Genomic DNA, 25,729 nt, shown 5'->3' with positions numbered 1-25,729 from the left:
GGTCCAGCTTACGAATAAGTGCTCCCAACTTTGAAATGAACTCTGTTATAGTTAAATTGGGTCCTTGAAACGACAGGTTAAAAGTGTTTAGAACTTTAAAAATGTCTGATAGGTATGCCAACTTAGTAAGAAAATCTTTGCTACCCAGGTCCTTTTGAAAATCGTGATTCTTCTCCTTGAAGAATTGCAGAAGCTCATCTCGCAGTTCAAACAGGCGCCTTGTTGCATTGCCACGGGAAAGTTTAAACAAGCGAGTATTCAAGGCTGATGTTTTGACGAAATTTACTAGTTTAATCACTCACACTAGTTTAATCACGCCACAGCTGTTACATGAGCTTTGAAGCCCGATTTATGTCCTAACATTGATGAAGCTCCATCTGTTGTACAGCCAATCAACTTTCCCCAGTCCAGTTTATTTAGTTAAAAAAAACGGTCCAAAGCTTCAAAAATATCCTTTCCTTTTGTGGTACCGCAGAGTTCCTTGTTCATCAGTAACTCAGTTTTTATAGAATTGTCTTGTGTATAACGAACATACACAAGTAACTGTGCGTTATTTGTTACGTCTGTCGACTCGTCCAGTTGAATGGAAAAACCATACTTTGAATTTTTCACTCCTGAAATCACTCGTCCAGCAATATCGCCTGACATCTCCTCCATTCGATTCTTAACCGTATTGTTGGAGAGGGAAACACTTTTTGGCTTTGCAGCCGCTTCCTCCCCAAGTACATGTTCTACTAACATCTTTGCCGCTGGCATTATGAGAGACTCTTCGATGGTATGTGCTTTTAGGTTTTTGGCTATCAGGAGAGCGACTTCATAGGATGCCTTGACAATGCCCTTCTTTCTCTGGTAAATTGTGCCAGTCTTGTCCAAGCGCTGTCTCTTCACATGCTCGCCGAGTCGCTGAAAGAAACTCTCATTTTGATCCTTTTTGTCAGGATGATTTGTGATAAGATGCCGTTGAAGTAAGCTTGGTTTCATAGCTGAATTAGCAAGAGTCTTCATGCAAACTACACATTGCGACAGGGGTTCTTCTTTGTGTCCAATAGCTATGAACCCGTACTTCATGTAGGCTGGACTGTACTTTCGTTTAGACATGTTCCCAATAGTTATATTGAACAAAATTTAGTTATTGCAATATTCCAATATGATTAAAATATCATTAAACATAAGACACTACTCCACTGCTACTATCAGTTCATTACTACATACATTTTAAACCAGCTGACATTCAGCGGTTAATTATCGTGAACAAGATAAGTGTTCTGTCATAAACGTGCAAAACCTAAATTAAAGGGAACTAAAACGCAATATTGCAAATTACTTAAACTGAAAGTTTTAAAAGTTGAAAGTTTTCGCAAATTTATAAGTATGCTGAAGTTAGTCGCGTACCACCTAAAAGACTCTCGCGTATCAGTACCACAGTTTGGAAACCACTGGCTTAAACTTACTCTTATTTTGTCTTTTTCTTGGTACTGGAAACTCTTTTTTGTAAGTTTTCGCCGGAGTTTGTGACTTTCCGGAATGTTCCTTTAAAGCAAAAACGATTTAAAAGTTAATTAAATTTATTATCAAAATTAATTATTTAAAAATATTCAACTTTATAAATTCAAAGTTTAAATATTTAAACAATCTTTAAACTTCATCCTTTACCATAAATATAACAACAGTTTATTAAAAAATTTAAAACCTGATTTGAAGCAGAGGATCTCGGCTGTACATTCTCACTAAAAGTGGAACCTATAATTTAAATGCTTAAATTAATATGGCGATAATTTTTTAAAATTAAGTAACTCAAACTACAACAAAATAAATTAAACAAACTAAACGCTGATGCCTTGATTACTTGTGCTTTAATGACCAAAGTGTTAATTACTTAAAATATATTTAACATAGCATGCATAAGTTGTATATGTCATATTATTTACTTGTTTTCTGTAACAGGGGACTTTTGGCCATTGTTAAAATCAATCATAAGCAAATTTAGGTTTATAGTCATTTTTGCCTTAAAACAGTTTTTATCATTATTTTAAATTATCATATTTATGGGCTTTAGAGTAATGGGGTTCAAAGTTAAATGGACATAACTTTAGATTGGATAATATTTATTAAGTTTAATGTGAGTGTTAATAATTTATGTTATATTTTTATTTGAATAAAGAAACTCAAATAATAATATTTTATATTTGTAGCTAGTGTGATTGACTGTTTTTTTACACTATTTGATTAATTTCAACTTTCTTAATAGTGACAAACACATTGGGTTATAAGAGGTTGCAATGTTTTGTTATTTAATCCCTTTAACAAATACAGTTGAAAACATTTTATTTTTATTAGTAAAAGAATATTTGTTGATGCGTTGTGTTATATATATTCTGATAAAAGTAAAAAAGTAGAGAACTGCCAAGTGTTGTTATTTTTGAGTTTGCAGGTTTTTTAGTGGTGTGCATACTGTGTTGGCAAGCTTAGGTTGTGTTGTTTAACTACGTTATTAAAATTGTATTTTTAAGGTGATAAATTTTAATGTTGTTTTTCCATAAATTCATACTTTAAATAAAAAAAAGTTTTATAAAGAAAGTTCTAAATGTCGAACATGGAATATGTAATTATAGACCGTTGTTAAATATTAAAAACAGTAAAAATCAAACACAGGACTTTATGTAGTGATATAACCAGTGGTTATATTATTAGGTATTACCGCACAAGGTTTAAGGTTTAATTCCATCTGCATCTATCTTAAAGTGTTATTTTGTTGGTGACAAACTTAGTCACTTTTGCTTTTACTAAATACATAAGCAGATTAAAATTACCAAACTTAATAAAGACTTTACATTCGATGCAAGATTGGACTGTGGAGTCAGTCTATTTATATCAAAGATAAACATAAACCAAAACACTTCCATATTATAAACAAGATTTAAATTTACCTTCATTTTGTCTTCTTCTTGGTTCTGGAACAACCTCATGTGGATCTGGAGTTTGTGATTCTTCAGGTTGTTCCTTTATAAACAGTAAAACTTTGGTTAAGTAACTACAAAAACTTTTTTATGATTACCAGTCATATTTATTATTCAAACTAAGTCCAAAATCTATTAATTATTATAAACAATATTTAAACTTTGTTATTTAGTTTAAACATGCTTATACTTATCGACAACTTTAAAGTTAAAACCTGATTTGAAGCGGAGGATCTCGGTTGTACATTTTCATTAAAAGTAGAACCTTTGAAAGTAAATAATATTGAATTAAAATAGTGTTTCTTACAGGTGGTATTATATTGCAATAATATAATACATTTATTATACTTAAAGATCCCAATAATCTGTTAATCGTTAATTAACAAAGTTAACTTTGAAAATCAATATTAACATTCTTAATCTTCATTGCATTACGCTTTTTTTAAAATAAGTTCATTAATCTAATTTTTTTACTAGTAAACCATGCTAAGAAGGGGTAGAATATATGAAAAATATCGTCGTTTATCGGGTTTAAACAGTGCCATTTTTTAAATGATGTAACAGTGTATGTAACTGCCAACTGGCTGCCGTTTTCTGAATACCATGCCAGCTTTAAATATTTTTAAACTTACATTTGTTTAGTTAAAATATCAACTATGGTCTAAATTATTGTATTTTTAAAAATAGGATTGTTTTTTGTTTATCAATAACTAAGCAGTGATAACAATTTAATATATTGTGTAACAAATAACCATTTAATAAAGTTACTTTTTAGGTTAGCTGTGCCCACCTATAATTACATTAAAACCTGAAAAGTTAGTTTCAAATAGTAATAAATATTTTACAACAACCAACATTTTTTTATGTTAATAATAAGATTAGTGACAATTAAACATTTTAATGATTGTTAAAAGTTGACTTTACAGCCTAATTCCACACTATACCAAAACTAAATCAGTGTTTAGAATTATATAATGTTATTGACCAGATGATATATTTATATTATCATAGACAGATCATACCAAGCAAGGATCTTTAAAAAATATCACAAACACTTCCATAAAATAAACAAAACTTACCTTCATTTTGTCTTCTTCTTGGTTCTGGATCAACCTCATGTGGATCTGGAGTTTGTGATTTTTCAGGTTGCTCCTTTAAAAACAGTAAAACTTTGGTAACTCCGAAGATTTCTAATAATTACCAGTCATATTTATTGTTGAACAAGGTCTTATAACCCAATCAATATCAGTGTTTAATTTTTATTCGAGTAAATATCCCTAAATCTTAAGAACAATTTTAAAGTCAAAACCTGATTTGAAAAAGATGATCTTGCTTGTTCATTTTCATTTGAACCTTTAATTTAAATAACATTGGGTTAAAACACAATTTTTCTATAGACTGCTTGTGTTACAACACAATAATATAATACATTTATTATATTAAAAGTTGAATACAAAATACCGGCATAACCAAATACAGCATAATCTTTATTAACTTTAACAAAATAAACATTAATGAACAGATAATACTACCAGATAAGTGACCTGCTGATTATTTTTTAGTTTAGCAGAAATAAGTAATGTAACAAAAATAGACCGTTGTTATCTATGTCACGTGTTTACACCTGAATGTCACGTGTTTACACCTTATCATGATCATGTGGTCTGTATCACGTGACGTGTTGCTTTAACTGTTTTATTGTATTAAGATAGTATTCGTGTTATGAGTTGGTAATCTACCGCAATAAAATACTATAAAATATAAATACGGCTTTTTATACAAAAGAATATCAGGCAAAATCGTTACAATTGGAGATCCTGAACTTTTGAAGCTAAAGTGAATTTAATAGAGAAATTGCAGAAAGAAGAAAAACAATCGTTAGACCCACGCTTGTCGAGTATTATTCAACAAAATGGATCATTATCTAAGATCATCTTTGTCTATTGAAATAGAGCGCATAGTTGAAAAAGAATTACAAGCAATCAAAAAAGAACTGGCCTCTCTATAAAAAGAACTTTGTTTAAAAACTATGTGCCCATCAACAGAGCTTTTAACCTCTAGTCAAGATTCAGAGAAATACACCGGCGACACCGACATTGAAGAATATCTTATAAAATTTGACCTTATATCAAAGGCCAATAATTGGAATGCCAGAGAAAGCCGATATAGACTTGCACTTAGTTTGTACGGTAAAGCTGCAAGCATTGTAACCAATTTATCTGTAAGCGATCGTACATTGGTGGTAGTATTAAAAGACAAATTGCAAAAAAGGTTTTTTGCCCCAAAGTTAAACCGATTAACGGAGCTTCACAGCAAAAAAAGAAAAGATAGCGAGTCCTTAGGAGCACTCGCAAGCGACATTTCCGATATGATTCGGCAACGTCCAATATATTACAACTCCTAAAAAGAATCTTGGTAAAGATAAAGAAATTGTCCATGTTTGTTCGTTGTCAGAGTCAAAGAACTATGATTTTATTAAAAAGAAAATTGTCCAGGCTCAATTAAAAGACCCTGAAATAGTACAGGTAAAACGTTTTCTTTGTTCTGATCAAAACCTTAAAGTAGGTTCAACAAAATATGATGGACAACTATCTTCGTTAGTGATCGAGAATGACATACTGTTTAGAAAATGGGAATCAGCTTCCGGTTCTAAGTCCCACTTACAAATGGTGGTTCCAACATCATTGCAGGAAACCATTTTAACAGATGCACACAAAGGCCATAAGGGTGTTATGTCTACACTTAAGATATTAAGACGCCGTTTTTATTGGATATCTTCAAAATCTGACGTCATCAAATATATCGTGTATTCGTTATTTCTTTTTATTACATGTTTTCTTTCTATTGAGAGGGGAAGAATGAACAAATCCGTCATATTGATGTTTACTATTAAGTCTTATCTACTCTATGTCACGTGTTTACACCTGGAGTCTTATCTTTACACATTATTATTATCACGTGTTCTGTATCATGTGACTTGTTGGTTTAACTGTTTAATTGGAATGTATTGAGTAGTATTGGAGTTACGAGTTTGTTGACGGTTGTTTGTAGTCTTACGCAATAAAATACTATAAAATATAAATATGGCTTTTTATACAAAAAAATATCAGGCAATAATCGTTACAGTTCTTGTCTTAATTTTCGTGTTGGTGCAATGTAGTGTAAGTGTTGTAGCCTTGCTTTTTACTTGTGTTCTGTATTTAAGTTGTTCACCTTTTCCTTTTGTTTTAGTTAAACACTTGATTTGACTGTGTAGTTTTGGACTGGATTATTACCTATTGTAATATTTAATGCTGGATCTGGATTATTACTTATTGTATTATTTAAAGTTTTCGACCCAAACTTCGTTCCAAATACGCTATCCTGAAAGATAAGTTAAAGCAGAAATTTGAATTAAAGATTCCTGACTCTGTTTCGGCATTGCATACCAGAGTTCGTCGTAGAAAAGAAAGTTTGGGAAATTTGGCAAAGGAAATTAATTCATTGGTTAGACAGTGTCGAGCAGATGATGACGCAAAAGAATATGATTTGGAGGCACTTAAAAGTAAATGTGTTTATAAATGCTTTAAAAAAAAATTGGAATATTTAATTGTCTCAAAAACTTGTTCGTACATCACACGCCAACCAATTCATAAAACTAGGTGAAAGTAGTTATGGAAATGAAAGATGCCAATACTACAAAGGTCAAAACAACCTGACTGTAAATCGTAACGCACAACAAGCGGAAAACAGACAGTAGTCAAATTAAGGAGGCAAAATTCAACTACCAACAACTACGCTTCAAACATTGCCAATATTAGTTTAACGTCAACACAATGCTTAAATGGAATGTATTGTAATGTCAAATGCAAAGACGTGCTTTTAAATATGCTGCTAGATACAGAAGCTGATGTGACATTGCTAAATAAAAGAGTATTTGAAAAACTTGATGAAGTTGAACTAGAACTTTCAAAATTTGCGTTGCGCGGAGTTGAAAATCATAAAATTTCTGTGTATGGTAGCTGTAACGTAAATGTGCAACTCAGTAATAGATTTTACAAACAAAATGTCCTTATTTGCGACATTGGCGAGGATGGTATACTTGGCCTGGACTTCTTGGCAAGATATCGTTTTAGCATTGATATGACAACCCTGCAGCTTAATAATAACAATGATTCAATGCAGTTAAATTTGCTAAATAAGAAGAAAGCTTAACTGTCGCAACCCGTTGTTATATCGTCCGATGGGATGTTTCCAGATTCGGAAGAGACTTATAAAATGATTGAGATTTGAACATTGCAATTGAATCAGGCCCAAAAACAAATATGCAGAAATTTAATACAAGATTACAGAAGAAAATACAACTATCTAGCAATAACTGATATAACCAAGCATGGGATTAACAGGCGCTAGGGCTATAAAACAAAGGCAAAGGCGACTGCCACATGTGCATCAACTGGAAGCTGATAGACTGATCACACAAATGCTTAAGGAAAAAATTATTTTACCGTCGAACAGCCCTTGGTGCTCACCTATAGTGCTGGTACATAAGAAGATGGTTCTACTCGTTTTTGTGTGGAATACAGAAAACTAAATTCCGTGACAAAAAAGGATTCTTACCTTTTACCGGGAATTGACAGCAAATTAGATTCAGTAAAAGGTTTATGTTGATTTTCAACACTTGATTTACAGAGTGGTTACTGGCAAGTAATTGTTAAGCCTGAAGACAAAGAAAAAACAGCATTTTTAACAGGCAAGGGACTGTATCACTTTAACGTTATGCCATTCGAGTTGTGTGGCAGCCCTAGCACTTTTGAACGTTTAATAAATCGAGTGCTTTTAGATGTACCTTGTAGTAAATTCATCGTGTATTGAGATGACATCTTAGTTCATGGTCGCACTTTTAAAAGCCTCTGTGATAATATAAAGAAAATTTCTAATTGTTTGGCAGCGAACCCCAAGATATTTGCACTTTTACGACAAAACGTGAAGTATCTGGGCATGTGATATCAAGAAAAGGAATTTCAACGCCAACCAAGAAAATAGAAGCAATCAAGGAATGGCCCCAACCAAAGACTGTTAAAGAAATTCAAAGTTGTATGGGTTTATGCTCCTACTACTGAAATTTATGCTCCTACTACTCCCATGTGCTGCAAAATGACCTACATTTTGTAATAGTACATTGAAATACTCATAAAATAAGAAAGTCCAGACACAACACGGTGGCAGGTCGACCAAACTTGCTATATTCTATGCCGGGAGAATTTGGTGGGTGTGCTAATCTCCTAAAAAAGTCTCCGATCAAAAATTCAACTGGCTTATAATAAAATAACAGATTCAATTGAATTTAATAAATCCACTGAATATTTTGATTATGTTATTTCTGAACTGAGCCTCAACATGCCGGAATTTTGCAGGATGCAATTACCTTTTATCAGCAGTTAATGAACGTTATTGACAATTGATTGTTGTTTTGTGTGAACGTTTTGCTAGTTTGCCAGCTTTACCTACTGTTATGCACAATAATTGTTTACTGATAAATTGTACAAGCAACTATTTTCGTTTTACAGTTAAAATTGTTTTTTTAAATGTCCTTTTCAGTTCATTTTTTCCAATGCTACCAAGTTTATAACTTATCTGTAGACTTATGTAAATATATGTTTCAAAAAATTTAAAAAATGTTTTTTTTAACATCGTTGATAACTGTTAAAAATAAATTAGATGATAGTACTAACAAACTTTATTTACAAGCAATAATTATATATGTAGTGGCATGTATAGAGTTGTCTTCTATATGCATTAAAAAATCCTGAAAGTTATCCATAATTTTTTCTTCTGTGCACCTTTTTGTAGACTTTTCAATGGAATATGTGGGAATTAATAAACTTAGAACATAATTAGCATCTACTACATCCCCACCAAAAGGTGTAAACAAATGTGAAAATAGTGCTGCATTGTTCTTTATGATACTAAATAAACCAAATAAATTCAATCCAGAAGCCAACTCCTTGAGATAACACAATCGTTTGTTAATAATGCTGGCCATCATAGTACGAGTAATTTCTTCAATGCAGTCAACTGTAATTTTGCCACGATATCCACATTCTAAAATAGTATCACTCATGGCCTTAGGATCAGCAGAAATGCACTGCATAATTTTCAAATCACTATTTGTAAAATTATAATCAAGACTTAGTTTGCTTAGGTCTATAGAGGTGTTTGCTTCATTGACTCTCTTTTCCAAATAGCAAGATGGCATTGAACATGTGTTCCTCTTTTTACAACTATAAAAAACTGGTCTGTATCAACCATGTTTTTACGTAGAGTGGAGACATTTACATCATTAAAATATGTGATTTTAATATCAGCCTCTTCACTTTTTTGTGTACTTTGCAATACAGAAGAACTAGAAAGGTCTGGAAACAAGCATTTATCATCAAATGTTATAAGGTCCTCTTCAGTTTCTTCTTCAACAAGATACAAAACCATTTTTTTGTAATCTTTTTCAATGTTTTTTTTTTGTACTTTTCTAAAGTAAAAGGTTTGGTAAAAAAATCAACAATACGGCCATCTTTAAATGCAAGTTGGTATGTAGCCCCATCTTTGTAACCTTTTGTAGAAAATTGAAAATATCTTTCTTTTGCTTTACATAATATGGATTGAACAGGTTCTGTTATTTCCACATCTATAACAACTGTTTGGCCTCTGACGGGCTTCAGATGAAAATCCTTTCCTCCATTTTCCAGCATTCCAATATTAATACAAACATTTTGGTTTTCAGATTTTCTTGTTACCCTTTGTTTTACTAAATGACAAAACATCCGGTGCACCTTTTTGTTTGCCAGTATGTAAACCTTTAACAAAACATGTAAAATTTTATTTGGGTTGTTTTTTTTTAAAAACACTCAGATTTTTCTTAATCCTTTTTAAAATTTGCATTCTTTTAATGTTATACTAACCATATGGGCTTGTTTCAGGCTTTTTAGTCATATTAACTCTATTCAAAGATCTAGAACCAGATGGAAGACTTTCATCACTTGCATTCTAAGGTCTTTCTGCAAAACAATACAACACTGCACTTTTATAAACTTAGAACTGGATTTATTCTAGACTGTAATTAGTCCTGGCCTGCACCCTATCTTATTTATATATAGATTCACTTACTTAACAACGACCTAAACTTACCTTTCCCACAAAAAGCACAATACATTTCTCCATGACCATAGGATTGTAATTTTCCACACTTTGTGCCATACATTAAAAAATTAATAAATCAAACAGGCAGATTTTTAAAATTAGGCATACATGTAACTGCAAAGTAATGTCCGGTTTAAAATTTAGCTTTAATTTCCCTAGTATTTTACTATCAATAAATACAATTTTTTTTACATTATCATACTAAGATCACCCCTAAACCATTACTGCAATGCAAATCAAATACAAAATTTTGTATGGGCTTAAATTATTTCGCAAGTGCTCAATATATTTTTCGTGATCAAAATATATTTTGCTCTCTCTTGAAATATTTCTCGCGATCAAAATATATTTCGCGCTGTGTTAAAATATTTCTCGCGATCAAAATATATTTCGCGCTCTCTTAAAATATTTCTCGCGATCAAAATATATTTCGCGCTGTGTTAAAATATTTCTCGCGATCAAAATATATTTCGCGATGTGTTAAAATATTTCTCGCGATCAAACTATATTTTGCGATGTGTTAAAATATTTCTCGCAATCAAAATATATTTCGCTCTCTTTTAAAATATTTCTCGCGACCAAAATATATTTCACAATGTGTTAAAATATTTCTCGCGATCAAAATATATTTCGCTCTCTTTTAAAATATTTCTCGCGATCAAAATATATTTCGCGATGTGTTAAAATATTTCTCGCGATCAAAATATATTTCGCGATGTGTTAAAATATTTCTCGCGATCAAACTATATTTTGCGATGTGTTAAAATATTTCTCGCGATCAAAATATATTTCGCTCTCCTTTAAAATATTTCTCGCGATCAAAATATATTTCGCGATGTGTTAAAATATTTCTTGCGATCAAAATATATTTCGCGATGTGTTAAAATATTTCTCGCGATCAAAATATATTTCACAATGTGTTAAAAAATTTCTCGCTATTAAAATATATTTCACTCTCTCTTGAAATATTTCTCGCGATCAAAACATATTTCGCTCTCTCTTGAAATATTTCTCGCGATTAAAATATATTTCGCGATGTGTTAAAATATTTCTCGCGATCAAAATATATTTCGCGCTGTGTTAAAATATTTCTCGCGATCAAAATATATTTCGCGATGTGTTAAAATATTTCTCGCGATCAAAATATATTTCGCGCTGTGTTAAAATATTTCTCGCGATCAAAATATATTTCAGGCTGTGTTAAAATATTTCTCGCGATCAAAATATATTTCGCGCTGTGTTAAAATATTTCTCGCGATCAAAATATATTTCGCAATGTGTTAAAATATTTCTCGTGATTAAAAAAGAGAAGTGGCTCCGACAGGCTACCGTAAATACTACTGTAATGTTATTTAGTTAAAAAAAGTTTTTTTTATGGTAAGCACATTTTTTAAAATTAGTTTTAGGTATTATACTCCAATAAAATTATTAAAATATAAGAAATCTACTGTATATGATTAGCAACAAGCCACATCTTAGTCTGCATTAACTTTCAAAAATTTTGAAAAATTTAATATACAAATTAAAATTTAAGAAACAAAAAAGAAAATTAGTTTTCAACACTTGTTTGTATTGTTTCAGGCATTAAATAAATGTTTACCTTGTTTTTCTTCAATAGTAATTTCTAGTTCTGATTCAACTTCAATTTGAAGATGTGATTCTTTAAGACTTTCCTTTGTCAATAAATTAAAACTTTTAACAACTACCAGTTACATTGACTAGTTAAATAAAGTCTTCTAACTTAAAATAATTATGTACAATCAACTACTTAATCTGTGGCCCTTAAAGTAAATATGTTAACATTAAATTAATACAATTGTTAAAACCTGGGTCAAGTGTTGTTGATGTTTGTTGTCATTTAAAGTGGAACCTTAATGGAAACAAAGTTTTAAATAAATCTCATTAAAGTGAACATCACTTTTGGGCAATGTGTATAAATGCACAAATTATGTTAATTTAATTTTTTTAATTTAATAATATTGCTAATTTATTATTTCATGTAAAATATTAATTTTTTTTTAATAATTGGGTTGAGTGTTCAAAAAAAAAAAAATTATCAAAAAAAAAGTGTATTAACCCTTTACCTGTTTTAACTTATTTAAATTATGTTAAATGTATTTATTTGTACAAGTTTAAAAATCTTTTAAAATTTATAGAACAAGACCAAATATAAAAATCTAATCAGGGTCCCCTAAATTAAATAAAAAGTTTAGTTAACCAGGTTATAAAAATTAAACCCAATCTCATACAAATAATAACAACATCAAAATTTACCATTAGTTTTTTTTCTTTTCGATTTTCGTTTAGATATAGAAAAAAAATTTCGAAAACTTTTGGCAATAGACTTGAATTTTTTAGAAGTTTGCTGAAAACAAAAATGTAAATTTCAAGTTATTTAAAAACTAGTAAAAATATAAATTTATAATAAAATTTGGCTTTTAATTCTAGTTTTCTGTTTATTTCAATTTAATTTTAAAAGTTTTAAAATACTAAAAATAATAATAAACAGTATTTAAACTTGGCCCTTTTATATAATATAATCTCAAGAATGATTTTAAAGTTTAAACCTGATTTAAAGCAGAGGATCTCGGCTGAACATTTTGCTCCAAAGTGGAACCTTTAATGTAAATAATATTAATGTAAAATATACAGAGAGTTTCTGTATACTGCAGGTATTACATTATAATATTAAAGTTAAAGCTGTGCAATATCATGATTTCTTCAATAATAAACCACTTTTATTTTTATTCTTTAACCAGTTTTAGTTAACTGTATTTTTGTAACAACATATAATTTTAATTATTTTTAATACCCAATAAACAATAAAAGTTTAGTATTTATCATCTATATTTATTTTATAACCACTGATTAGGTCAATTTTACCAGTTGTGTAATTCTGGTTGCCATAGACTACATAACCATAAGTGACTTTCATTAACTTAAACTTTTTAATTATTATTGACTAGATAATTTTGCCTATTAATCAACCTGCTGTTTGATTTTAAGTTTATCAGAAGTGAAAATTGTTTGTAGCATCTTAGTAAAGAACACTTCAGTAAAGAAGGAATCAGGCAAGAAGACTTATGTGATGCCCAATGCCCTAACTACTGCACCAAATGGCTCAACATGATTTGTCTACTAAAGCCAGCAACAAAGTGCAAAGGTTATTACCATAATGTCAATAGTTTAATCCCAGCCGAAGGCGCCCGAAAATTTATATAATTTGTCTCCCCTCTTACTTAGTTTTCCCGTATATTTATTTTTACATTATTTTTAAAGAAACAGACAAATAACGATCTTGTATAATAATATAAATGCGATGGGCTTTTGTGCAATAAATATTGACGTCGTTAAAATTAAGTATTACGAAAGGTTTTGTTTTATTATTTGTAAGGAAATTACGCATTATAGCTGTATTGTGCCTGATAGATTAAAATTAATGTGTTCGTAGATGATAGAATGCGGATTTAAAATAGCCTGTTACCAGAGGAAGTTTGACAGTTACAGAATATTTGTCTGGTTTTAAAAAACCTGTATCGGAAAATAAAAGATATGCTACGTTATTCGGCAATAAATGTTACGTTATTTGGCAACAAATGCTACGTTATTTGGCAATAAATGTTCTGTTATTCGGCAATAAATGCTACGTTATTTGGCAATAAATGTTACGTTATTTGGCAATAAATGCTACGTTATTTGGCAATAAATACTCGGTTATTCGGCAACAAATGCTACAGTATTTGGCAATAAATGCTACGTTGTTTGGCAATAAATGCTACGTTATTTGGCAATAAATGCTACGTTTTTCAGCAACAAATGCTACGTTGTTTGGCAATAAATGCTACGTTATTTGGCAATAAATCCTACGTTATTCGGCAATAAATGTTACGTTATTTGGCAATAAATGCTACGTTATTCGGCAATAAATGCTACGTTGTTTGGCAATAAATGCTACGTTGTTTGGCAATAAATGCTACGTTTTTTGGCAATAAAGACCATGTTATTCGGCAACAAATGCTACGTTATTTGGCAACAAATGCCACGTTTTTTGGCAATAAAAGCTACGTTATTTGGCAATAAATGCTACGTTGTTTGGCAACAAATGCTAAGTTGTTTGGCAATAAAGGCTACTTTATTTGGCAATATGTTTTGCCATAAAAGCATAGAAATGAGGCAAAAGTCTCATGTGGTGATACCAAGTGCCTTAACTACTACACAAACTGGTTTACCTACTTTGTTTACTAAAACCAGCAACATTTTGCGGTAGGGGTGCTATTGGGCTTTGTTGCATAGAGTCTTTGGTTTAATCCAAACTGCCTTAATCATCAAGTGAAATCAAGTTTGTGCGAATAATAATACTTATTCTTGATTTAAAACTAACTACAAAAGAAAAAACAAATCAATAAAGTCAAGTAATAAAGTAGCTTTAACAAAGTTGCAACAATAGCCATACTATATTTAAGGTAAAAATAACAAAAACAAACAAAAGCACATTAAATATGAATTTGTTTGTAAAAATTACTTAAACTTACCCTCATTTTGACTTCTTCTTGGTCCTGGATATTCTTTTTTGTAAGTTTTCGCTGGAGTTTGCAATACCTCAAAATGTTCCTTCAAAACAAACAATTATTAAATGTTAAAATTATTAATAAACAAATATTAAAACTTTTATTAAAAAAATGTTATTTTACAAAAATATTAACTTCATGTATTTTATTAAAAACACGCTTATATTTATTAATACATTTAAATTTAAAAACCTTATTTAAAGCAGAGAATCTTGGTTGTACATTTTCATTTGAAGTGGAACCTTCAATGCAAATTAAACTGGGCTATAGTTCTGTGTCATATATACTACTAATATTATAAAGCAATAATATAAACAAGGAACGAAGTAACAGGGGTGCTATTCGCTAAAAGCGAATCGTTTTTTTAAATTAGCAAAACATTTTTTACCAATATGTTAAAAAAAAAATCAATCAAAAACGATTTAGGTGATAATAAAACACTTGTGTATATTTATATATGTTTTTTTGACAAAACTAATTTTAAACCGGTTTTATACTAATTTAATCACATCAACATGTCCCTGCGTAAATGTAGGTTGCTATAGGGCATTTAATAACAATAACTTTTTAGGATCTAATAATGCATAAATTTCACTCCCGCATTTCTTTAGTTGTTGAGCAATAAAGTTGAACTTCAGTAAGGATAGTATTACATATTAAAAATAAAACACAAGGCATTAGGTGTTATAAAAAAAACAAAGATCATGTCTTGAGCCCAGTAATTGCTCTAAAATGCGATCTAATTTTTAGCGAATCGATTTTTAAGCGTTAATTCAAGCCCTGATAAAGAAGACTGGACAAAATCTAAAATATCTTTAACAGTAAACTGTTTGTTATTTAATAAACCAAGTCACAGATATTTTTTCATTCTGGTCACAAGTATTATCGAAATAAAAACCATTTTTTAAATCTCATATTTTACAGGGAAAAATAATAATAAAAATATTAATTATTTAATATCCTATTATTAACAACATTGAACATTTTATGGTTCAGTTTCAACCTTAATATGTTTTATTTCAACAAGCAATCAAATTTTTAGAATTGAACCCCATCTAATTAACTATAGTATGGGTAGACAACAGGGTTAGATATAGTATTTTTAATAATGATTGATAATTAACTTGCTGATTAATTTTAGGTTGATCAGAAGTGAGTATTGTTTGTAGCATCTTATTCAAGAACACATTGACATAAAAGCAATAGAAATCAGATATAAAGCCTTATATTGTAATGCCCTGTAGATTAACTACTGAATTAATTTTTCATGCTTTACTACCAAACCTAGCAACATTGTGCAGTGGGTATGGTATTTAATATTAACAAATAAAGGATTAATTTACCCTCATTTTGTCTTCTTCCAGGTTCTGGATCAACCTCATACAGAAGTTTTACTGAAGTTTGTGATTCTTCAGGTTGTTCCTTTAAACAAAATTTATTGCAAATTAAAAATTAAATTCAAAATTACCATAAACAGTATTTATTCTTTGTTTTTGATTGTTTATATAACAACATTTTTATTGAGAAGTTTAGTGTTTAAACCTGATTTGAAGCAGAGGATCTAAGTTGTACATTTTCATTTGATGCAAAACCTTTAATATATAAAAAATATTAAAATAAAGAGGTTCTTTATAAACCACGATACTGCTGGTATTACAAAACAGTATTCCATTTTTTTTTGTATATATCTTTATCCTCAATGTGTGAAAGTCGAATGCGCGACTTAAACATAGAGTAACATCAGTTACTCCAACCCAGTCTCGAGTTGCCTGTGGCAGTTTGGGATATTACAGATTATAATTACCCGATAATTATGCTGCTGAATAAGTGGTGGCTCAGCAGGAGCTCATACAGTTTATAGCACCTTACTCAAGGGCACTACAGCTTGGGATCAGTGGGGATTGAACCAACAACCTCATGTGTGGTGTTTTTAACTTAGACTTTAGGTTAAGAGTATTGTTTAAAGCATCCTTAACCATTAGCGTGGTGTCGTGGCAAGAACACTTGCTACATCACCATGAGGTCGTAGGTTCAATCCCCACTGCTTTTATGCAGTAGTGCCCTTGCCTAAGGCGCTACAAACAGTATGAACTCCTTCTGAGTTCACAAAAAAGTTAAATTTACCCTCATTTTGTCTTCGTCTAGGTTCTGGATCAACCTCATGTGGAAGTTTTACTGGTGTTTGTGATTCTTCAGGTTGTTCCTTTGAACAAAATTAAAATTAAGTAATACAACTTTATTCCTGTATTATGTGGTTGAAATTTTATTACTTTACATTTTTATTTAACAGTTTACCAAAATCCAAAACATGATAAAAAATAATAACAGTATTTGACATTTGTTTTTTAGTATAAATAAAACAAAAGTTTATTGATAAAATTAAAGTTAAAACCTGGTTTGATGCAGTGTATCTTGGCTGTACATTTTCATTCGAAGTGGAACCTTTAATGTGTAAGACTTTTGTTAATATGGGATTTAGTTTTATTTTTTAAATTCTTTGTAAAATATCAAAACAATAAACTTAAAGGTTTTAAAGTTAGTGGCTCAGCTTTTTGATCTGTGCTAGCATTCTTTCAACAAAACACGCAGACTGTTATGATAAAAATATTAACTTTTTAAATTGGCTGTAATTCAAGATTAAAAACCACTTTTAAAAAAAACCTTCTTAAACGCAAATTGTTATGTCGGATGCAGATAGCTAGAACTCATCAGGAGTAATATAGTTTAAACCCCACCAAAAATGGGAAAAAGAAATCGGATTTCTTGTGAAAGAAGAAGTTAATAAAACTACACAGCTGCTACGCATTGAATTTCAAAAAGAAACTGAAAAACAGATATTGCAAGTTAGTTTGGAAATGCACCAAGCTTTAGTTTAGAACATGCTGTGTTTGGTATGGAACAAAAATATAAAACGCTGGAAATAAATGTACAAAACTCCAGCACGTCCACAATAAAGTCAAATAACAACCTTAAAGAGAAATTGGACAAATATACAGTAGTTGCGGATCCCATCATCACTGATGAAATAACATGAATAAAAGAAAAAGTGGAGGTTAAGTCAAAAGAATTTGTAGATAAGTCGCAATCATAACAAAAACTTATTTCCGATCAACTAAACAAGCGGATTAAAAAAGAAGAGTTAATTCAACCTTATGTTTAAACACTAATGGGTACAAACCAAAATATAGGCGAAGTTAAGGTTAAAATGTTTGACAGAAAGAGGTCATATAAAGATTTTATGGTTAAGTTTTATGGTTAAATGAAGTAAAAATAAAGATTTCATGGTTAATTTTAAACTGGCAGCAACATATACCAAATGGTCAAACTACATTCAAGGAATTCGACTTGCTTTACATTTAACCGATACAGCCTTTAGCGTGGTGACAACTCGAACTTCGTACCCAATACTATCTTAAAAGAAAAGTTAAAGCAGAAATTTGGAATAAAGATACCTGACTCTGTTTCGGCATTGCATACCAGAGTTCGTCTAGAAAAGAAAGTTTGGTAAATTTGGCAGAGAAAATTAATTCATTGGTTAGACAGTGTCGAGCGTCCGATGACGCAAAAATATGATTACCCTGCAGCTTAATAATAACAATGATTAAGTGCAGTTAAATTTGCCAAATAAGAAGAGAGCTCAACTGGCCCAAACATTATTATATCGTCCCATGGGGTGTTTTTAGACTCGGAAGAGACTTAAAAAATAAATGAGATTTGTACATTGGAATTAAATCAGGCCCAAAAACAAATATGCGTAAATTTAATACAAGATTACAGAATAAAATACAACTATCCAGCAATAACTGATATGACTAAGCATAAGATTGAAACTGGAGGCTCTAGGCCTATAAAACAAAGGCCAAGGCTATTGCGCATCAACTGAAAGCTGATGGATTGATCAAACAAATGCTTCAGGAAAAAAATATTTTACCGTCGAACAGCCCGTGGTGCTCAACTATAGTGTTGGTACAAAAGAAGATGGTTCTACTTGTTTTTGTGTAGATTACAGAAAACTAAATTCTGTGACAAAAAAGGATTCATACCCTTTACCGGGAATCAACAGCATATTAGATACTCCGTAAAAGGTTTACATTGGTTTTCAACACTTGATTTACAGAGTGGTTACTGGCAAGTAATTGTTAAGCCTGAAGCAAAAAAAACAGCATTTTTGAATGTTTAGTGGGCGGGTGCTTTTAGATGCATCATGCATTTACATATATCTTTATCCTCGATGTGGAAAAGTCGAATGTGGGACTTAAACATACAGTAACATCAGTTACTCCGACCCAGTCTCGAGTTGCCTGTAGCAGTTTAGAATATTATAGATTAAAATTGTCCAATAATTATACTGCTGATTAAGTGCTAGCTCAGCAGGAGTTTGTACAGTATATAGCGCCTTACTCAAGAGCGCTACAGCATGAGGTCAGTGAAAATTGAACCCACGACCCCATGTGTGGTGTAGCTAGTGTTCTTACCACTACACCTCGCTGCCGGTTTAGATGACATCTTAGATCATGGTCGCACTTTTAAAAGCATCTGTGATACTATAAAGAAAATTTTTAATTGTTTACCAAACGCTAATCTGTTATTGAACCCCAAGAAATGTGCACTTTACGACAAAATGTGAAGTATCTGGGCATGTGATATCAAGAAAAGAAATTTCAATGTCAACCAAGAAAATAGAAGCAATCAAGGAATGGCCCCAACCAAAAACTGTTAAAGAAATTCAAAGTTTTATAGGTTTATGCTCCTACTACTGAAAGTTTATTCGTGGATTTGCCGATATTGTCTCTACATGAGTTATTTAAAAAAAATACGAGGTATATATGGTAAAGCAATCGCAAGCAAGCTTTTTCGTGATTCCAAAACTTCAATGATTTTCGCACCCATATTGCAATTTTCAGAAAAGGGCTAATATATCATAGATGGCGATGCAAGTAACTACGCCATAGGTGCAGTATTGAGTTAGCTCCAAGCTGATGGAACTTAGGGTGTTATAGAATATTTTACCGAGACGTTTTCAAAAGCAGAACAGAATTATTGTACGACACGAAAAAGCAATGGAAAAATTTCATTTTTATGTTTTCGGTAGACCGGTGACGATTTGTACAGAACACGGATTTTTACGAGGGCTACTTAACTTTAAAAAACTGGACGGGCAAATGACTCGCCAGTTGGAGCGTTCACAGCAGTATGATTTTAAAATTATTCATCGTGCGGGCCTAAAACATAACATCGCTGACACGTTATCATGGCACCTTTTGAATCATGTAAATCGTGCAGTGAAATCGAAGAATAGGAATAAATAATCAAAGGGACAGTGGCAACAACGACAAAACCTGCTTCGGAATCAACACTAACTACGCAACAAAAAATGTTGGTGGCACAACGTAACAATCCCCATATTTTAGAGTGATTTTGGTTGCCAAAGAAATTAATGTACGGCCTAAACGAGACATAAATTTACCATTAAGTCAAGCGGCTAAATCTTATTACTTTTAATGGGATTTACTAGTTTTGCAAAATAAAGGATTATGTCGGAAATGGGAGAGTGCCGACAACAAAAACTGTTATTTTTAATTACTTGTACCAAAATAAAAGCGCTAAGCAATCATTAAAGTAATGCATGGGGCGCCTTCCACCAGACATTTTGGCATAAAAAAAACGTTTGATAGGCTTAGTTGCAATTACTATTGGTTTGGCAGTAAAACAGATATAAGCACATTTTGCAAAACTTGTGAACTGTGTGCTTCTTAAAAAAGTCTAATGAGAAAATCAAAATTTCCACTAAAATTACACATGGTGGGATATCCAATAGAAAAAGCTACAATCGACGTGCTATGTCAATTGCTTTGTACCACAAAAGAGAATCGCTACATATTTGTAGCCATGGACTTTTTTTCCAAGTGGCCAGAGGCTAATCCCATACCTGACCAGGAAGCAAAAACTGAAGCCAAATGTTTTAACTTTGCAACTTTTCACACAATTTGGAGTTCCCTGCGAACTATTTTCTGATTAAGACTCCAAGTTTGAGTTATTTTTATTTAAAGGAATTTTAAAATCATTTGGCGTAAGTAAAACAAGGACTACTTCCTATTATGCCCAAAGTGATGGAATGGTTGAGTGCTTTAACCGGACCATACTTGCACAGTTATCTATGTACATCGACATCAATCAAAAAGACCAGGACCAATACCTGCCATATTTGTTAATGGCTTATCAAACTGCTATCAATAAAAGCATTCACCTTACACTGGCAGTTATAATTTTTAGAAAACAAATAAATATGCCAATGAATTTTTTTTGGCAGCCCAGAAAACACCCAGTACTCGATAATTGAATACGTTAAACAACACCAAATAGCAGTGGATTCTGCTCACGACTTTGCCTGCGAAAAATTGCAAATTTTAACACATCGCATGAAACGGTAGTACGACCGTAATATCGTAGCTGATCCCCTAAATGAAGGCGATTTAGTTTGGCTTTATTAGCCTATACGAAAAAAAAATATTGTTATATAAACCCTGACAAGGCCCATTTACAGGTCCAGCGAATAAACGATTTAGTGTATAAAATTAAAATGAGAGTCAGCATCTGAATCCAAATTTAACTTGCAAATAGTTGTTCCAGTATCATTGCAGGCAAACATTTTAAAAGGGCCCATCAAAAGCATAAAGGTGTTATGTCAATATTAAAGAATTTACAAAATCGTTTATATTGGGTTTCATTGAAGCGCAATGTAATCGAACATAGTAAAAAATAGGGATGGGTCCGAGTTGCGAGTACTAGACCCATGCTAGGAATATTTTAATACTCGCGCTCGTCAAGCATTTTTTAGTACTCGGATGCCGAGTAAAATGACGTCATAACCAAGTACTCGGACTCGGCCAAGTATCGCGACAAAATACTTAGGCTCGTCGAATCTGAGTAATTTTGATTTCAGCCCATCCCTAATAAAAAATGTGCGGGTTGTTTTGAAGCAAAAATAAAAAGAAAAGATAAACAGCAGCATCTATTTCCTGGTAAAACGGTTTGGCTTAACAACAAAATTGTGGTTTAAAATTCACAAAGAGATGCTTGCTTAGCCTTTGTAATAACGAAAAAACTTAAAGACAATACTTACCGTATTAAAAGACCAAAGTATCATAACAAACCGATGGTAGTTAGTAGATCACGGCTGTATAAACATGGGTTAGCTAAATGGTGTATTCGTTTATTGTATATTACTTTTTGGGAAGGGAAGTGTGTTACGAATTTTACATCATCTTATTTAGTCAAAGTTGTTATCTGCATTTAGTCATGTGTTTACACATATAGTCACATTTTTAACCTATAGTCACGTGTTTACACCTTCTCTCTATCACATAAGCTGTACCACTTGACTTGTTACTTAAAATGTATTGAAATGATATGTATAGAGATTCGTGATGCGAGCTGTGAACAGTTGTGTGTTAATTTTCTCGCAATAAAGTATCAATTTAGAAAAGGTTTTTCTGTCCCGAAATGAACTGAATTGAATGAACTTCACAATAGAAAAAGAAGAGATAACGAATCATTAAATGTACTAACAAGCGACATATTAACTATGGGTAAACATTGTCCAATTTATAACAGAAAATTAGGAATTTTATGATACTTAAGAGCTAGGAATTTCATGATTAAATTTTTCTTAACCCCATTACCTTCAGGTAGTAACATTAAATATTGATTTATAAATAAATGAACAGAAATAAAACATAATTTAACAATGCTAGGTTAATAACTTGTTATAGAGTAATTTTTAACTTATGATAAAACTAAAACTGTTTTATTATGCCAACTCAACAAGATTTATTTATTTAATATTTGAGCTATACTACTAACTTGTTCAAAAGTAAAAAGATTTGGTAAAAATACCTGTTTTATAAAATTCAGAATCATATACTGAAGCCCCAGGCATGAGTACTCCACCATATTGCTTATTTTCATGGTAAGTGATATTTTTGGTGATTTCATTTTGGTGAACTTCACGAATTATGTTGATTTGTGGATTATTAAAGTTTATTACAGTATCTTTAATAAAATAAATTTTAATGATAAAAAGCTACAGTTGTATTATGTTTATTGTCGATGTGGGAAGGTTAAATGCGCAACCTAAACATAAACTAATATCAGTTACTTTAACCCAGTCTCGAGTTACCTTTACCAGTTTCGGATATAATATAGATTAAAATTGCCCAGTAATTAAGCTGCTGATTAAGTGCTGGCTCAGCAGAAGTTCATACCGTTTATAACACTTTACTCAAGGGTGCTACAGCACGAGAGCAGTGGAAATTAAACCCACAACCTAATGGTGGTGTAGATAATGTTTTGTTGAGTCTATATTTAAATTAAGACTTGGTCTGGTTTCTATAGTCGGGCAAACCCACTCATATTAAACTAACAAACAACTTACTTGGAAGCAAATTCCTTGAAATTTCAGCAAATTCACCGCCAGAAACATTTAAACTAAAAGGTTCTGCTCGCAAGTTCTGTAAAGTTGAAGTTAATACAAAATTAAAGTGTCGTTACAATTTATTATAAGTAAACCAGTAAATTATTGTTACATTAATAATTCACTTGTACGTTACGGTTCTCAGAAAAACTTTCTTATTGTACAGTCTTAGCGAATTCTCTACGGTAGTTTGCGGTCCTAAGTTATTTTTTCAAGTACCTTGTGTCCTAGCTAACTCACTCAAGTACCTTGCAGTTGTAGCTGACTCTCTCTTATACTTTACAGTCCTAGCTGACTCTCTCTTGTACTTTATGGTCCTTGCTATTTCTCTCTTATACTTTACAGTCCTAGCTGACCCTCTCTTATACTTTACAGTCCTAGCTGACTCTCTCTTGTACTTTACAGTCCTCACTAATTCTCTCTTATACTTTACAGTCCTAGCTGACCCTCTCTTATACTTTACAGTCCTAGCTGACTCTCTCTTGTACTTTACAGTCCTCACTAATTCTCTCTTATACTTTACAGTCCTAGCTGACCCTCTCTTATACTTTACAGTCCTAGCTGACTCTCTCTTGTACTTTACAGTCCTCACTAATTCTCTCTTATACTTTACAGTCCTAGCTGACCCTCTCTTATACTTTACAGTCCTAGCTGACTCTCTCTTGTACTTTATGGTCCTAGCTAACTCTCTCTTGTACTTTATGGTTCTTGCTTATTCTCTCTTATACTTTACAGACCTCACTAATTCTATCCCGTATTTACGGTTCAAGCTTTTTTTTCTGCAACCGTGAAGTGCAAGTGACTTAATTAATTAAAATTAAAAACGTACCTAAAGTTTTATTACAAGAATATTTAATTTTTTAGTGGTATTAGGTTGGTATTAAAATTTTACTAACAACAAGATACCTGGGAATTTAAATTTGATTGTGGATTATTATTGTTTGGCAACTCTGGATCATTATTGTTTGACAACTCTGAATCATTATTGTTTGGCAACTCTGAATCATTCAATTCATTGGTTTCTTCCATAATAAAAATTTCGAACAAAATTTAATAGTTTTCGATGATATTATTTTTAGCAAGACACCTGAAAAATTAACACAAAATTTCGTATTCTGATAACACTCATTTTAAATTACATTTAATTCCTTAATCACTTTTGCAATGTCAAAAATACACCAACACTATTACAACACTATTATCACTTCTGCAATGTCAAAAATTTACCAACACTATTATAACATTATTACAACACTATTACAACACTATATACAGATATAAACAAAAAAGTCTATTTGAAATAAGGTGCCTTTGAGCAGCGAGGTTAATACTGTCTATCATTCGTCTAATTTCTCCTTTTTATTCCTGACCAGTGTTCCCGCTAAGAAAAACCCACCGCACAGATGCCCAAAAAAGTGCACAATTTCGAAACCGGGTGCACAGGTGCCTAAATTCTTTTAAACCCACAAATTTCACTTAAATATATAACCTACCCCTTCCAAGCCTTATAAACATGATCAATTTATGTGTTTTGTTAAAAAATAATAGTGTGTCGTTTTGTAGTGCGTCGTTTGTGCCTTTTTTTAAATTTTCGTAGTGTATCCTTAATTCACACCATGGGTCTCTTGTTTTTAAAAATGTTTTTCTACATTTTCGTATATACTTATTACACCAACCCTTAAAGTTTCATTAAAATAGCGTTCCTTTTTTGCGCGGTCCGAAGATTTTACTGCGCAGGTTCCCTGCAAAGTTGCAGGTTTCGCGCTTAAAGGGAACATTGTTTATGACTTATTTCTTACAAGTTGGTGAATATTTAATTGGCCTGTTGGGCAATTAAGCGACTTTAAAGTATAAACATCAAAAACGATTATATGTTATAAAAAGAAATTCTTTAATACAATTTTTTGCAAAATTTGCATTAGTTTTGTAACTTTAAAGTGCGTTACTTTAAATCTTTTTTTCTACTTTTATTGTGACCATTATTATAAAAAGTAGTTTTAAAACGGATCAAATCAAGTGCTTTGGCCTGCAAAATTTTTCATGAAACGGCAGAGAGCTTGCAGCATAAAATCCGCAAATAACCTTAAAGCAAGACCATATTTTACCGATATTTAAAATAAAATTTGCAAAAAATAAATAAGCAAAAAATTTTTATCAGTTGTTAAGATAATTAGGTATGTTAATTTTTAAAACTTTTATTCTTTTGTATGTGTTTTAAAATAAATTAAAAACAGGCTTTTTTATGCTGCACAATTTTACGACTAACCGTTTTTAGTTATATTTGAGGTTGTCAGTCGATCCGTACTCGGGTTCAAGTCGATTCTTACTCACATTACGTAACCCTTTATACAATTTAGGCACATATATGTGACGAATCAAATGTACTGTATCTTAAGAGTAATATGCGATAAGTGTGCGTGCACTATTTTAATTTACAACAAAAATAATGAACATTCAAAATTTCTGTTGTGTTAGTTCAGATCGACTAGGACGCATTGACCCGAGTCTGGGTCGACCGGCAACCATATTTGAAACTATAACAAAACTTTTTCTGT

At 31.4% G+C, this 25,729-nt stretch overlaps 2 protein-coding genes across 2 annotated transcripts; both read right to left on the bottom strand.

Moving 5' to 3' along the window:
• Positions 1-420: 420 nt before the first annotated feature.
• LOC145755889 (zinc finger BED domain-containing protein 5-like) lies at positions 421-1,098 on the bottom strand. Its single transcript, XM_082572124.1, has one exon. The coding sequence runs from the start codon at positions 1,096-1,098 to the stop codon at positions 421-423; it is 678 nt and encodes a 225-aa protein (XP_082428250.1).
• Positions 1,099-1,413: 315 nt separating this feature from the next.
• LOC145755888 (uncharacterized) lies at positions 1,414-24,211 on the bottom strand. Its single transcript, XM_082572122.1, has 19 exons — positions 24,081-24,211; positions 23,136-23,211; positions 22,598-22,753; positions 17,094-17,143; positions 16,826-16,904; positions 16,244-16,293; positions 16,045-16,123; positions 14,894-14,943; positions 14,666-14,744; positions 12,701-12,750; positions 12,408-12,498; positions 11,960-12,003; positions 11,734-11,806; positions 4,267-4,310; positions 4,037-4,109; positions 3,119-3,222; positions 2,928-3,000; positions 1,691-1,740; positions 1,414-1,530 (listed from the first exon to the last, which is right to left on the bottom strand). The coding sequence occupies exons 1-19, from the start codon at positions 24,201-24,203 to the stop codon at positions 1,414-1,416; spliced, it is 1,461 nt and encodes a 486-aa protein (XP_082428248.1). The 5' UTR covers positions 24,204-24,211.
• Positions 24,212-25,729: the final 1,518 nt, after the last annotated feature.

Source organism: Corella eumyota, chromosome 6 (genome assembly GCF_963082875.1).
Source record: "Corella eumyota chromosome 6, kaCorEumy4.1, whole genome shotgun sequence".
Taxonomy (NCBI): domain Eukaryota; kingdom Metazoa; phylum Chordata; class Ascidiacea; order Phlebobranchia; family Corellidae; genus Corella; species Corella eumyota.
This window is presented reverse-complemented; position numbering and strand designations above follow the sequence as displayed.

Excerpts from the sequence above, each read along its gene's own strand:
- LOC145755889 (XM_082572124.1), bottom strand. The coding sequence starts at position 1,098 with ATGTCTAAACGAAAGTACAGTCCAGCCTACATGAAGTACGGGTTCATA.
- LOC145755888 (XM_082572122.1), bottom strand. The coding sequence starts at position 24,203 with ATGGAAGAAACCAATGAATTGAATGATTCAGAGTTGCCAAACAATAAT. Across the intron at positions 16,905-17,093 it reads GATACACTGCATCAAACCAG|GAACAACCTGAAGAATCACA; the intron begins GTTTTAACTTTA and ends TTTTGTTCAAAG. Across the intron at positions 12,004-12,407 it reads GAAAAGAAAAAAAACTAATG|GTTCCACTTTAAATGACAAC; the intron begins GTAAATTTTGAT and ends GTTTCCATTAAG.